The 14,777-nt window shown below is 38.8% G+C and overlaps 4 protein-coding genes across 4 annotated transcripts; 2 read left to right on the forward strand and 2 right to left on the reverse strand.

Annotated features, from left to right (window-relative positions):
* The first annotated feature begins 2,351 nt into the window (after nucleotides 1-2,351).
* On the forward strand, nucleotides 2,352-6,114 carry LOC126800733 (alpha-galactosidase-like). The gene is made up of 13 exons (XM_050528142.1): nucleotides 2,352-2,444; nucleotides 2,898-3,016; nucleotides 3,126-3,182; nucleotides 3,698-3,836; nucleotides 3,945-4,202; nucleotides 4,315-4,492; nucleotides 4,579-4,640; nucleotides 4,721-4,881; nucleotides 4,981-5,066; nucleotides 5,353-5,411; nucleotides 5,503-5,637; nucleotides 5,737-5,791; nucleotides 5,891-6,114. The coding sequence occupies exons 1-13, from the start codon at nucleotides 2,352-2,354 to the stop codon at nucleotides 6,112-6,114; spliced, it is 1,626 nt and encodes a 541-aa protein (XP_050384099.1).
* Nucleotides 6,115-6,948: 834 nt separating this feature from the next.
* Nucleotides 6,949-8,756, reverse strand: LOC126799710 (putative pentatricopeptide repeat-containing protein At3g05240). Its single transcript, XM_050526961.1, is given in 6 exon segments — nucleotides 6,949-7,635; nucleotides 7,638-7,695; nucleotides 7,697-8,294; nucleotides 8,296-8,431; nucleotides 8,434-8,702; nucleotides 8,704-8,756. Coding segments are annotated over 6 exon segments (1,629 nt in total). The 3' UTR covers nucleotides 6,949-7,120.
* Nucleotides 8,757-8,854: 98 nt separating this feature from the next.
* On the reverse strand, nucleotides 8,855-9,738 carry LOC126799711 (uncharacterized). The gene has a single exon (XM_050526962.1). It carries the CDS (start codon nucleotides 9,696-9,698, stop codon nucleotides 9,009-9,011), a length of 690 nt encoding a protein of 229 aa, XP_050382919.1. The 5' UTR covers nucleotides 9,699-9,738; the 3' UTR covers nucleotides 8,855-9,008.
* Nucleotides 9,739-10,327: 589 nt separating this feature from the next.
* LOC126799952 (root phototropism protein 3-like) lies at nucleotides 10,328-12,643 on the forward strand. The gene is made up of 4 exons (XM_050527215.1): nucleotides 10,328-10,488; nucleotides 10,569-10,638; nucleotides 11,056-12,183; nucleotides 12,275-12,643. Exons 1-4 carry the CDS (start codon nucleotides 10,328-10,330, stop codon nucleotides 12,641-12,643), a joined length of 1,728 nt encoding a protein of 575 aa, XP_050383172.1.
* Nucleotides 12,644-14,777: the final 2,134 nt, after the last annotated feature.

Raw genomic sequence — 14,777 nt, forward strand, 5'->3', positions numbered from 1 at the left:
ATACTTATCATATTTCTCCTTCATTGCTATCCCAATGCTCTTCATCAGAGGTTCATCACTCTTCATGCACTTCTCCAACTCACCCACAATTGTATACATCCACAAAAGAGGCTGATTTGTAGTAACCATCTTGCTGCCACTAAACTCAAGAGTTGCATCATAGAATATCTTAAAAAATTTCACTAGTTTCACTGCCTTATCCCAATCAACAGAAGTAGGAGGCCCAATCCTTCAAAAAAAAAATCATATAATAACTATTAAAATACAATCACAATTTAAATAGTTCAAACTAAAATAATTTCAGAATTATTTACATTACCTTTTCTTCCCACCAATCTTTTCACAATTTGCTTTCTTCCCTAGGCTGCATGGAATCGGGTGCGGGTACGTGGAAGCGAAGCGTTTGGAAACGCGGAAGCGTTTTTTTTCCAAAAATTAAGGAAGCGGGTGCGTTTTGGAAGCGTCAGAATAATATATATATATATATATTATATTTTTATATTTTATTTTTAATTATTTTATCCAGTATTAAAATAATTAGTTAACTATTAATGACTTATTTTCTATCCCCATGATTATCTTTGATTATAGCATTATTAAAGCTTCATTTCAAAATTCAAACAAAAGAATGTACAACATAGTGTGAAGGTGTTGGACACGTGCAAGTCAAATAGACATGACTAGATGAAATTGATAAAAAAAAAAGTCCGTCTTCCCTCTGTCTCTCTCTCTCATATGGATTTTTTTTCATATCTCTCCACAACTCTCTGTCTTTTCTATATATCTCTCTCTCATCTAGATTTTCCTGATATCTCTTCCCCATATTTCTGACACATATTAGATTGATTGATGTTATTCATCTTTAACCGCTTAACGAAATAAATAAGAAGATGAAACGACAAGAAGAGTCTCAAGACATTGATTGATGAAATAGAGGTAGAGAAGGAATCACCCTTCCAATTTGGAAGTCAAAGCTTCCGCCGCGCTTCCAATTTGGAAGCCAACGCTTCCATCGCGCTTCCAATTTAGAAGCCAACGCTTCCGTCGCGCTTCCAATTTGGAAGCCAACGCTTCCGCCGCGCTTCCAAACCCACCTTTTTCGGAATCGCGCTTCCGTCGCGCTTCCCCGCGCTTCCGAGCGCTTCCGCTCCCGCTTCCGCTTCCGAAGCGGGAATCGGTCTTCCAACCAAGCTTCCGTGCTATGTAGCTTCTTCCTCTTCTTTTCGCCAGTAGCATCTTGAGTTAACTTAATGGAGGCCAGAAGCTTGTCCTTGTGTTGGTGCTAGTGGAGGCGAGCTTGCTGGTGTCATGGTTCCAGGTGTGCTGCTCCCAGCAGGAGTAGAATCAAAGACTTCAGAGTGGATGTCCATCCTGAAAAAACAAATCAAAAACCAACAATAGTCAACATAAGCAATAGCCAACAACCCAACAATCATAATCTCACATCATCACAAGTCACAAAAGCCAACAAATCTCCATTATTCTAAACGGATAAGAATATCATAAGCAATAGCCAACAACCGAACAATCATAATCTCATATCATCACAAGTCACAAAAGCCAACAAATCTCCATTATTCTAAACATATAAGAATATCATAAGCAAATAACGCACTAGCCAACAAATCTCCATCATTGAGAACTGTAATATTCATATTCAAGAGAACCACACGAAGCAATTATACACCCATATCAGATTGTGGCAGAAGCAAAACTTGAAATACTTGAAAGCAAAAAGAGATCATTTTATAAATTAAAACCCAAATCGGATCAGAAATACTCTAAAAAAATTCTAAACTAATACTCTCAAATCAAAGAGAATGGAGTTAGAGAATAGAGATGGAGAATGATACCTTAGGAGGAGGAGTATGGGCGGAGTCGCCGAAAAGAGATCGAGCAATTGAGAGAGACTGAGAGAGTGAGAGTGGGTCTTGCACAAAGCGGCAGAAAGAAAAAAGGGCTGGGGTTAAAATGAAACGTTAGTGTCGGTAGAGAGAAAAAATGCATATATACTTCTGACTTTTTATTAAAAATATATAATTTTTTTAAAATTCGGTTCAGTCAATTATTTATCGGTCGGTTTAAAGCCTAAAACCATATCTGAACCGATTTTTTCAATTTCCGTGTTGTTTTAAGCTATTTTCAGACTACTTTAAATGATTCAGTTAACCGGATCACTTTTTGATCCGGTTCGATCGGTTTAACTTGAGAGAGATTATACAGTTGCAACCTTTCTGTGGTTGACTGGTTGATACTTCACCGACCATTTAACTGAGAGGCTGAGTGAGACTCTCTCTCTCTCTCTCTCTCTCTCTCAAGTCTCAAAGATGAAAACCTGATATTTGACCGCCATGCTGCAGGCTATAATTCCATTCCATCAACTTACCAACAGTTTCACTTTGGGTTTGTTTGATGGGATGGAATCTATAGCCTACTGCAATGTGGTCAGAGTGTTTAGTTGATGCTTTCTTGTCTTCTTCATCTTCATTCTCATTCTGGCGGTTCACTTTCACTCTCTTATCAAACCCAGAACCCAAATGGTTATTGTTTATGTGGGAGTTTGGCGTTAGGCTTCCACACCTTTGCCAATTCAGTTTCGCTAACAACAGTTGTAGACTTGTAGACAAGTTTCATTTGGATTCTGTGTTTGTGTGTAATTAAGACTCACCATTGATTGTTAATTAATACCAAGTTTGAATGCACTGAGAATTAAGATGTACATGGACCAGGTTGGAATTCTAATCTGCTTATGGAAATTCATCTACAAAATCTTGATGACATCAATGCACAATCAATATCGATATGCTGATCAAAAAAATGGCTTCTGAGTTGAGTTGGTGCTTTTTAGCCTTATCTACATTCCCTTCTGTTCAGATTCTTTCACATATTCCATATAGTTGGAATTCTCTGCTCTGCTGGTGATGAACATCTTCAGATTCCTTTACAGCTACCTATGTTTCTACCTTACTAGCTCGGGGCCTCAACTTTGGAGTCCCATAAAGGGTCCCAATTTTATGTAAGGACTAAATTATGGTTCTTTATACATTTTTGAATAACTATGCTAGCTCTAGACCAGTGTATTTAACAAGTGCAATTCATTGTTTATCGGTTTGATATTGGTGAAGGCAAAACTATATCCATAGTGGAAATGAATCAAGCGGGGTGGATCTTCTTAATCAGAGGTAATTCCAAGTTCTACTAGTTTACATAATCATTGTGCTTTGTACTAAGTGGTGAATGTAATACTGATCTCTATCTCGATCAGTAACCCAATCCACCAATATTTGTCATCACCATGAGATTCTACTTCCATATGTGTTAATTGGATACTGTCCTTTGTACAAAAGATGGTGCCTTCTCGAATGTAAATTCCCACAATTTGCATTGTTTGATAGTCTTAGTAGAGGTATTACACCTTCCGATTTTACAAAAGTTTATCTGCAAATCTCTTGTAACTAGGAATGCTATATAGAATGGGAAAGCTGGATATTCATGTTGATTCATTTCATGAAGGTTAAGTTTGGAGTTATATTTCTGTGATCTAAGGTGTTATGGTTACCTTCTTGTCACCTATATCATCTTTTTATTATATATTGAGCATGTACATAGATAATCTCAAGGTATTTTTAGTTTTCAGCAGTCCTCAGGATGCAGTTATATATGGGAGTGTCACCTTGCAACTGATAACTGATTTCAGGGTATCGTCCCAAGAACTTGCTACCACACCACCCAGAGGTTGGAACTCCTATAACGCAATCAGCTGGACTATTACTGAGAAGGAGTTCTTGCAAAATGCTGAGATCATCTCCAATAAGTTACTTCCTTATGGATATGAGGTGCATTTTGTTTCTTTCACATTAGTTGATTTATGAGAATGGCTCAGAATGTTTACTGTTGTTTACTGTTTTGTCTATACTTCAAGTCTTCATCTTACTTGAATGCAGTACGTAGTTGTGGACCATCTATGGTATAGGAGAAATGTGACCGGTGCTAGTGCAGACAATATTGGAGTTGATGTAATTGATGAATGGGGAAGACCAATGCCTGACCCAGATAGATGGCCTAGCTCCAAAGGTGGGAAAGGATTTACTGAAGTGGCAGAGAGAGTTCATAAAATGGGTTTGAAGTTTGGCATCAATATTATGAGAGGAATAAACACACAAGCTGTAGAAGCCAATACTCGTATCTTGCATCCTCTCTCGGTACATAGGCTATCACTGTATATGCACGTCTTTTCAAGCATAAATATTAACTACCAAAAGCTATGATCTGCCATACTGATGCTTGTGTTTTTCATTTGTTCGTTTAATCTAGGGTAGTGTTTATGATTATTCCAATGGAAAGTTTTGGACCGCACAAGATATAGGGATCAAGGAAAGGACTTGTACTGGGATGCAAAATGGTTTCATGAGTGTGAATACAACCTTGCAGGCTGGAAGGTTCTTCTTATCAGACCTCTATCAACTGTATACCAGTTGGGGTGTTGATTTTGGTAAGTAGACTCAACTATACATGCTTTGGTAAATAACAAGAACTTAGTCTGTTTGTTAAAGTTGTTTGATATACTTTTATGATCAGTGAAACAGGATTGCGTGTTCGGTAGAGACTTGGATATGAATGAAATATCTTATGCATCATCGGTACGCTGCTAGATGTATGAATTATGCACTGGTTTTGAGAAATAGATATACTGGTTCTTAGATATATTCTTGCCCTGCAGCTTTTGAGGAATCAAAAACCTCTTCTATATTCTGTATCTCCTGGAATTGGAGCAACACCTATGATGGCCAATAGTGTAAGTAGTGTAGTGAACACGTACAGTATAAGTGGTAATAATTGGGATGACTGGAGAGATGTTGTAGCCCGTTTCGATGTTGCCAGGTGACTGAAATAATTTGCAGTTTCTGTTTACTGAAGCATATATTTTTCATATGATAATTCCATAAAATTCACCTATGTATTCAACTCCATTTCAATCAGGGATTTTGCTGCTGCTAATATGATTGGAGCGAACAGCTCGTGGCCTGACTTAGATATGCTACCCTTGGGATGGCTTAGTGATGCAGGTCATTTACAGCTCTTTTCTTAATTTGTATGGGTTATCCTTGCTTTGATCTGCCAATATTTCAGGTGTTATAATTCTATATATTTCGACCAAAAAACAAATTCCATACATGTACGTTCTTTGCTGGACTTCTTTGTTAATGTCCTGTCGGCAGTGTCGGCTGCATAAGTGCCTGGACGTTTATGAAGTTTGAAGTTTTTTTTTTTTTTTGAAAAGGAGTTTGAAGTTCTACTTGTTAGGGATGTGAAGAAAATGATAATTCATTCTTGTTATGGTGAAAATATCAGGTTTAAATGAAGATCCACACAGAGAGACTAACCTCACATCAGAGGAGCAAAGAACTATGGTATTTATGAAGCAGCATTCTGATTTAAGTCCTAATTTTCAGTTGGTTTAAAATTTATCTCACAACTCTAGTACTCGATTTATTTGCACAGATGACCTTGTGGTGCATGGCCAAGTCTCCTCTCATGTTTGGAGGAGATGTGAGAAAGCTAGATGATACAACACACAGTATTCTAACAAATCCTATCTTGCTTGAGATCAATTCTTATAGCTCAAACAATAAGGAGGTGTGATAACATATCTATTGGTAACAAAATTTCCCACGTTATAGAACTTGGTCCATCATGACAGCAACTTACATAATCTTACGTTTGTTGCATTTACAGTTTCCATACATAAGGTCTGAAGGACTTCGCTCTTGGGTTGCAACTGGAAGACAAGGTTTGATATGAATCTTAACCAAATTGATCTTCAGTTGTTTACAATTTTGATGCTTTTTTTAAATAACAATATTGAAGTTCTTCCCTTTGGTTATTGCAGGAGAAATATATGTTGCTTTGTTTAACCTGAACTCCAAGAAAACTACTATAACCGCACAAAAATCAGACTTGGCCAAGGCATTTCCGGGGACTAAATTGACTAATAGAGCTTCTTGCAAAGGCAACGAAGTTTGGAGCCAAACTGACTTGGGGATTATAGAACACTTCATATCCATTTCTGTGGAAACCCATGGAACTGCACTTGTCGTCCTACACTGCAGTTAAATTAGTGTAGAACAAACCAAAGCGAATCATTCTAAGTTTCAGCTGGCTTTTGGTTTTGGATCTTGAGCTTGAAGCAGATATTTATGTAGCCATATATGTTTGGAGATAGATATACTAAGGCGAATATAAAAGGAGGATGATTTTTGTTATACCCTATATCAGGGAGTCCTTTCCATTTGTAAAGCAAAGCTGAGCTGACTATTTTTGGAGAAACACAAGCATAACAGTTTCTCGAGAACAAAATGAGTGTTTATGTTAAATTTAGATCATTATACTAAGATGGTTATGTAGGCATTACAAAGTGAACAACACACCATCAACAGTCAGTAGTGGAATCCATGCTCAGAGCTTTTGCACGCATGTTGGATGGTTGAACTGTGCCTGACCCATTGACACTTCCCTCCTCTCAGTGAGTCAACTTACCACGAACTGTGTTTTGACTTCTATCATGAAGAAGTTTGTATCTTCCGAAGATACAATTGACGAGCCATTGAATTCAACTACAAGTCCTTTCCTTGATGGCTTGATCCATACAGACTGACAATTTGAGCATCCTCTCATTGTAAGCAAGGTTCATACACTCGAGCGCCATCTACTAAATATAATGTGAAATCTGTTGCTAACAGATACAGCAATTTGATAAACAGGAGGCTGGCATGGGAACACATCATTCGCCAAAACATGGAACACATTATTAACCATGGAGGTTGGGGGGACATTCTCCCGTTTCACTGAGCACAACCTCCTTGGAGCTTCACCATAGCGTCTGCACTCTGCAGCGCAGTTAGCTTCTTTAGCTAGCAAAGCAATCCATCTTCATTGGACTTGGCACAAACTCACACTCGAGGCTGTCAAGGGCACATTCTCGCTGTTGAGGGCATTAACGAATTCTCTGTACTCACTAACCCAGTCACATTATGAAACTTCAGTTTGATTGCAAGCTTTACCCCCTGGATGGGAGATGCAAGGAAAACAAATCTGGAGATCGTAGGACAAAGATGATGCATTATGTGCTCAACAATTTCATTTCAACTGAACTACATCCAAGAATTTTGGCAATCCTCCTATCTTTCATCAATTCTTTAGTCAGCTTTACTTCTTTCCATCTTCCAGCCCTAGCATATATGTTGGAAAGAAGGACCAAAACTCCACTAAAATGAGGCTCCAACTCTGTAATGTATCTTCTAACTCTGTCACCGAGATCTAGATTTTCATATATCTCACACCCATTTAAGAGAGCTCCCCATGTTGTTACATTGGGTTGAATTGGCATTTATTCTAGTAGTCTCATTGCCTCTTCAAACCGGCCTGCACGACTCAAGAGATCAACCATGCAGCCGTAATGTTCTGCCATTGGTGTTATGCCATAAACATCAATCATTGAACGAAAGTGTCTCTGACCCTCCTCCACAAGTCCGACATGGCTACACGCGCTTAAAACCCCAATATAAGTGATCTGGTCTGGAATAACACTAGCATCCTCTTGCATTCTTCTAAAAGTATGCAGTGCATCTGCAGCATGCCCTGCACAGCTAAACCGACAATCATACTAGTCCATGCCATTACATCTTTCTTCTGCAAATTCCTCAAAAATTCTTTGAGCACTGCCTGCATCTCCATTTTTCGTATACATGTCTAGCAAAGCAGTTCCAACAGAAGCATCTGTGCCTATGCTAGTTTTTGATGCATATGAATGAAGACTTTGTCCCAAAGCCAAAGCCCCCAACTGCGCACAAGAACCAATCACATCCGGACAGGTAGCTTGGTCCGGAATAAAACCAGAAAGCCGCACATCAAAAAACAAGTCAATAGCTTTATCAACCTGGTCATATTGATTGTAGGCACTGATCATAGAATTCCAGGCAACCAAGTTTCTGTCAGGCATCTTGTCAAACAGACGCCTTGCTGTTCTCAAGCTGCCACATTTTGCATACATATCTACTATGGCAGTTGCAAAAATCACATTAAAATCAAAAGTCGATTCAAACGGATCAAACCCAAGTTGGCGAATACGACTGTGAACCCACTTCCCACTGTCAATATCCCTACTTCGGGCACAAGCGACTAACACATTGACCATTGTAATCTCATTTGGCTCGACATCACAAAGTTCCATATCCCTAAACACCTTTACAGCCTCACTAGCTTGATTGTTCCCAACAAACCCGGAAATCAGATTCCATATCTGCACAACAAGCATACATATTGAGCAAACCAGAAGATACATACACATTCAATACAAATCCAGCTTTCACAATGCAGCTATGCACACATTTCCCAACTCCAACAGCAACGATTATCGAACAACCGTTGAGACAAATGGAAATGTAAAATGGTCAGGGGCATAACCCCTATGCACCATTTCTCTATACATTACCAAACACTCTACCGGGTTCTCGCTATTCGAGTACCCTCTGATCATTGAGTTCCAAATATACAAACTGGGCTGCTTAATTCGACGAAAAACAGACTCAGCATAGCTGATGTCTCCAGCCTCAGAAATAGCACAGAAATCAATAACCCTACTCAATGAGATCACATTCTTAACTGAGCTAGTGACCATCAGCCCATGTATTTGTTTCAATTCTCATGGATTTGCACTTTTCTAGCAATGAGAGAATGGCATTGTAGTGTTTCTTCATGAATTACAACTCAAAAGCTTCTGCTTTTCAATTTTCATATGCAAAATCTTATGGGTTCTATATATATACTCTAAAAATATGCAACATATGGTAAGCAACACACACTGAGCCTTCTATAGAAATTAAAAACTATATATACCCAAATTGAAAATCTTTCACTGAAGGAATACATGTCAACAAATTGAATATGGATTACAATGCTATATCATATATAGTAAAGAAGATCAAAACATTTTGATGCTGCTTTCTCTTTTAGAATGCTCTTCTTCCACTTCTTTTACTTCTCAAAGTCACATTCTCCATCATAGGCCTAAGCTTCAATCCCCAATCTCTCAAATCCTTTCTCTTAAACCCTGAACCTACCAAAACACCCCAAACAAAAGCCCCAAAAAGACCTCTCATCTCCCACCAATGAACCAAACCAACCCCAACAGCCCCAAAACACAACCCAAACCAAAGCACATTGCTCTCCAAATCCCCCCCAAACAACAACCCATAACCACAACTCACCAAAACCCCATAAAACAAAAACAACAACAGCAATTTCCTCTTCCTTTTGCTCCTAAACCCATCAAACCCTCCACCCCCAAAGCTCTTCCAAAACCCCAACCCACCTCGCCCACCACCTCCACCGCCGATTTCTTCAAGAACCAAATCCAACGGCTGAGGTAAAAGCTTGAGGCTTGATGCGATAATGGGTACCAATCGGAGCAAGAATCTCTGCAATTTCACAGACCCATTTGCTCTTCTGTTCTTCCTTGAATTCACAATGGGTTTCTGGGTCTGGGTTCGATCAGAGAGTGAGAGTGAAGCTCGAAAAAGGTGAGATCTTGAAGCAAAGACTGAGCTTTTTAGCAGATTGTGGGTTTTAGAAATGGGGTTTATGAAGAAAGAAGAGGGAATAGAGAGGAAAGGTTGGGTTTTGAAGTGAAGGGTCTGCATTGCACAAATGGGTTAGGCTCTAAGAAGATGAAGAAGAAGAGGTGACCGTTTTGTTTGAAAGAAAAGCGCGCATCAAGTGCTTGTCATATTGTCTGTTCAAGTTTTGGTCTTTAACTCTTTATTCTATTCTGGGTCTGCAAGCAATGACTTTTTACCCCAACAAAGAGATAGTAAAAAGGTAAAAGCTTTTATTTTGACTGTGAAAATTGAACCTGTTTATCTATCTGGAAAAGTGTATTTGGTGTTAGTATGAGTCATAAATATCTGGAAGGAGATCTCAAGGAAGTAATAGATGATGGCTTTAGGTGGCAGAAGATTTATGATGATTGGGAAGGGTGCATCTGGGGTTTTCTGGTGTAGTTGTGGATGAAAGTCTAGTTACATATTGTTGTCACGGAGTTGGCTCACTTGGCTGCAATAAGTCCACACTTTTATATACCTAATACCTAAAATGACAATAAAATAGCAACATGTAACAACCCTCTTAATGGCATAACTACTTCAATTCAGACTATACTACTAAGTTCAGATTGCCTATATATGTGTTTCATCAAAGCCTTGTGTTGTTGTAAGAACAAATATTCCAATTGCTTTTTTATATATTCATTCTCTGAGCTTTTGAAGGAAAGATGTTTAAGCCGTTTGTCTTCCCTAGACATTACAAGCCATACACTTCAGGAGGGAGAATTGTTGATAGAGAACCATTTGGTGCAGGGCTAAACCAATGTGTCATTTGTCCGGTGAATTCCAGCATGGTTGCCGAAACTATAGACAAAAAGAATCAGAACTGGTACTACTTTTTGTCCTCTACGTGTTCCTCCTACTCGTATCAGTTGTATGCCAATAGTGCGCTTATAGTTCTTCTTGCAGGTTTGTACGGACTAGAGATGCTAATGATCTGATCATACAAGTTGGAGATTCCAACTTTCACTTGCACAAGGTATGCTACTAGACTGAAAGACACTTTTCTATTATTGAGAATTTCAAAATAAAGAATGAATTAGAATAGTCCATCATTAAGGTAGCTAGTGTATGATCACTTTGTAAAGAAATTAAATTTTACTTGCAGTGAACTGTTTTACCTTTGTTCTAAGATACTGATAGTAATACTGTAATAGCTTGGAATCTTTGTTATAGTTGTAGCTCTGGTGTTGATATCCTATCAGTAAATATATTTAAAAGTTAATGAAAAATTATTTTGTTAGGGAAGTTAGAAGTCTGACATTAATTAACTATGCTCAGACTTAAAATTTAACTTCATCTGACATTTCTGAACTCACTCTTTGGAACTTAAATTTCATCACATTAACTGTGTTTAGGCTCTTTGAAAATTAACTTCATAGTCTTTTCCCTTCAGCTCTCAATGGTCATGAGAAGTGGATACTTGAACAGACTAGTATTCCAGACAAGTAATGGTCATGAGAGAGATACCAGTCTCAAAATCTGCATAGACAATCTTCCAGGTGGATCCAAAATTTTTGAGTTAGTAGTAAAGTTTTGTTATGGTTGGAAGGTTGATCTAACAGCTGCCAATGTTGCTCCATTATATTGTGCCGCACATTTCTTGGAGATGAGTGATGATTTTGAAGTAGGAAACCTCATGTCCAAAACTGAGGCATTTTTAAGCTTTTTGATATTTTCATCATGGAAAGACACTTTTCGTATTTTGAAAAGTTGTGAATCCATTTCTTCCTGGGCAAAAGATTTTAAAATCACAAAACGAAGCTCAGAAGCCATTGCTTGGAAGGCCTGCAAAAACCATAAGAAGTTTAGTCATGAAGATGATGATATGCAGTGCTTCAGTGTTCTGCCCAATAATGTAGAGAACTCAAAAGTAGAAGATGCACTTGACAATTGGTGGTTTGAAGATGTTTCATCCTTACGAGTAGATCATTTCATTGAAGTGGTTCAGTCCCTAAAATGTAGGGGGATGAGAGCAGACCTTGTTGGATCATGTATAGCTCATTGGACTGTTAAATGGCTTTCAAGAATTACCTCTGGACTTGATAGTATGACCCCCAAGCATATGACACATCAATACGTAAGAGTTACAACCGAGTGCTTGATTAAGGTACTGCCTGTAGAGGAGAAATCAGTCACTTGCAATTTTATGCTTCACCTTCTGAAGATAGGGTTCGTGACAAAAGTGAACTCTGATTTGTTGAGTCTGCTTGAAAGAAGAATCACTTTTTTGTTGGATCAATGTCGTCCTCTAGATCTCTTGGTTAGGAACTATGGAGATAAAGATAGCGTCTATGATGTGAATCTTGTTACAAGGGTGGTGCTGGCTTATGTTTCTATCGTCTCAAGAAGTATCACCCCAAAAATGTTTGCTGTTGGAAGGTTGGTGGATGGGTATCTTACACTGGTGGCAAAGGATGAGAACCTCAAGATGAGTAATTTCCGGTTACTAGTAGAAGCATTGCCTAAGGAGGCTCGTTTTTGTGACGACAATCTATATAGAGCCATTGATATGTACCTCAAGGTAACTAACAGTTTTTTTTTTTAATATTCTAGTTTCTTGAGATAATGTGCTTCATGACATTTACATCAGCATCTTACTAATGTTCTTACAGGCGCACCCTAGCTTAACAGAAGAAGAAAGAATGGCTCTATGTGGATTCTTGGAATATCACAGACTATCCCAAGAGGCTCGTGAACATGTAGCAAAGAATGATCGGTTGCCTGTGACGATTACAGCACGGTTTATTCTTCTTGAGCAAGTTAACATGACAAGGTCAATGACAGCTATTGGCTCAAATTACCGAAGAACAAATACTCAGGCAATTGTGAGAGTGAACAAAGGTGTAGGTAAGGGGTGGATGAATTCCCAGAAGGAACTAAACATGATGACAAAAGAGGTTGAAACAATGAGGGTGCAACTTAATGATCTGCACATGTGTAAATTAAAGCTTCAAAATCAACTGAAAGGATGTATTGTATAGAATATACAATTGCAGCGGCAATGCATGGGGAATAATATTAATGCCTCACATTGATGGTTTTATAATTGGAAAGTTGTATGACCTTATATGGTTCCTTTCTATGAGTTATTGTCCACTGCTATTAAGAATAACTTTTATTAGTCATTATAAGTTTTGATGTGAGGAAAACAGCATGAACTTTTAGCCATTATTATTGAGATCAAATCCAGATCTTCAACTTTGCTCAGGTTCTGCGGTTCTACCTTAGCTGGAATGTGCGAGAGTAGAGACCATCTAATAAGACTGCACTCTGTATAAGTGTATCTCATCTTCTTAAGTTGACTTGCAACCCCAAGCCCGTTGAACACAAACAGCAACAACTGATCTTGGTCATTTCACTATTTTGAGAAACTTCAGCTTGACTAGCCATCAACTTAAGAACAAGGGAGTTCATCAACCATATCTGGCTGTATGTGGCAACGAGGAAGGAGAAGTGTAAAGTGTTCATAAGGGAAACAATGGTTCTTGATATGTGATTACCTCCAACTTCAACATGTTTGTTTACCAACCGTAGCAAACTAAAATTATGTATATATATCCAACTTGTCAAGTAGTTTTCACCGTACTAAATCACCCTTGACATGTATGGTGTAGTTCTACAGTAAGACCTCTATAAATGAATAATGTCGGGACTAGAAGAAATTATTACTTTAACGGAATTATTATATTATCGATAAATTAATAATTTATTTATTTATCAATAAATTATTATTTTATAGAGTTTTGTTGTTATTCCAACTAAATTGATGATAATAGTTTAGTTTGACTTGTAATAACCCGAATTTTCGAGTTTAATTTCTTTTAATTTCTTGTAAATTATTATGTTTGGTAATTCGAGTAAAATCACATTCTATAACTTCTCATCGATATATTTACGAAATGAAAGTGATTTCGGAAATTTAAGCTTGAAAAAACATTAAGTTTTCAGTTGCTCAAGAATTGATTTTTAATCCGTCGCTTATCTCTGAAAACTTCCTTCACAAAAATCGTAGAGCTCGTCGATACGAGTTCGTGGACATGTGGCACACCTTAATTGGATGTCGTATGTGGAAGTTGTTAGCAACAAAAGTTTGGTTTCTGATTTTAGAAGGTTATAAAAGGACTTTTTTAGAAACTCAAAAATCAAAAAAAATCAAAAGGGGATTCCAGAGCGGGCCGCCCGACTCCATCTCAGCCTGATTTTTCTCCTCCGGCGATCTCCTTCCTCTGGTCAAGGTGTTCGACACCGCCGATGTCGTTGGAACTACACCCCTCGCTGCGTTTCAGCCGCAACCAAGAGCGCACAGCTGCGGCACCGTCGAGCTCGACGTCGCCGGCGAGGTTGGGGCACGAGGCGGCTGTCGCAGGTCTTCCCTCCTCCTTCTAGGTGTGAATCCAGCGGCAAAGGGGTTCGAATTGAGTTGTTTCACCTCCGATCCGAGTTTCTTGCGTCGGCGTTTCCGGCGGTCTCCGGCCGGATTGGATCTAACTGCAGGTATGGTTATGACATACTTGTGATCTATGTTTTTGATGTTGGAAGTTGTGTGATTTGTTGAAGTTTTGGATGGAGATGTTAGTGGTGCACGTGCCGCCGCCTAGGGCGGCGTGTGAAAGCAGGTGCGGCGGCAGAGAGTAGGTATAGGCCCTAGGATGGTTGTAGGAAGAAAATTGGTTGGTTTTGATGGCTGCAAGTGAGGTCACGCGCGGCTGCTTGAGCGGCACGTAAGCACCACACGCGACTGTCGGAGGGCGGCTCGTGAGCCCCACGCGCGGCCGTCTAGGGCAGTGCATGAACAGTGTTTCGTGAACAATGATTCATAAACAGTGTTTCATGAAAAGTGTTTCGTGAACAGTGTTTTTACTATAATTATTATTCTCCTGATTTTTTTTTATGCGGGTCGTTTTCCTAAGCACGTTGTTATGCCACTAGGTGATTGACGAAACGAGTGAGAGAATCTCTCTTAATGTCGTAGAAGTTGCACGCAGGAAAATAAGGTGAGTAAATCTCACTATGACCAGTCTACCCTTGGCGGTGACTTGCATTTATGTTAAGATGCATTTAAGATTAATGAAATGATTTCTCTAGATGGAATGAACAGTGATGTCGATATAATAT

Source organism: Argentina anserina, chromosome 6, assembly GCF_933775445.1.
Source record: "Argentina anserina chromosome 6, drPotAnse1.1, whole genome shotgun sequence".
In the NCBI taxonomy this organism is placed as follows: domain Eukaryota; kingdom Viridiplantae; phylum Streptophyta; class Magnoliopsida; order Rosales; family Rosaceae; genus Argentina; species Argentina anserina.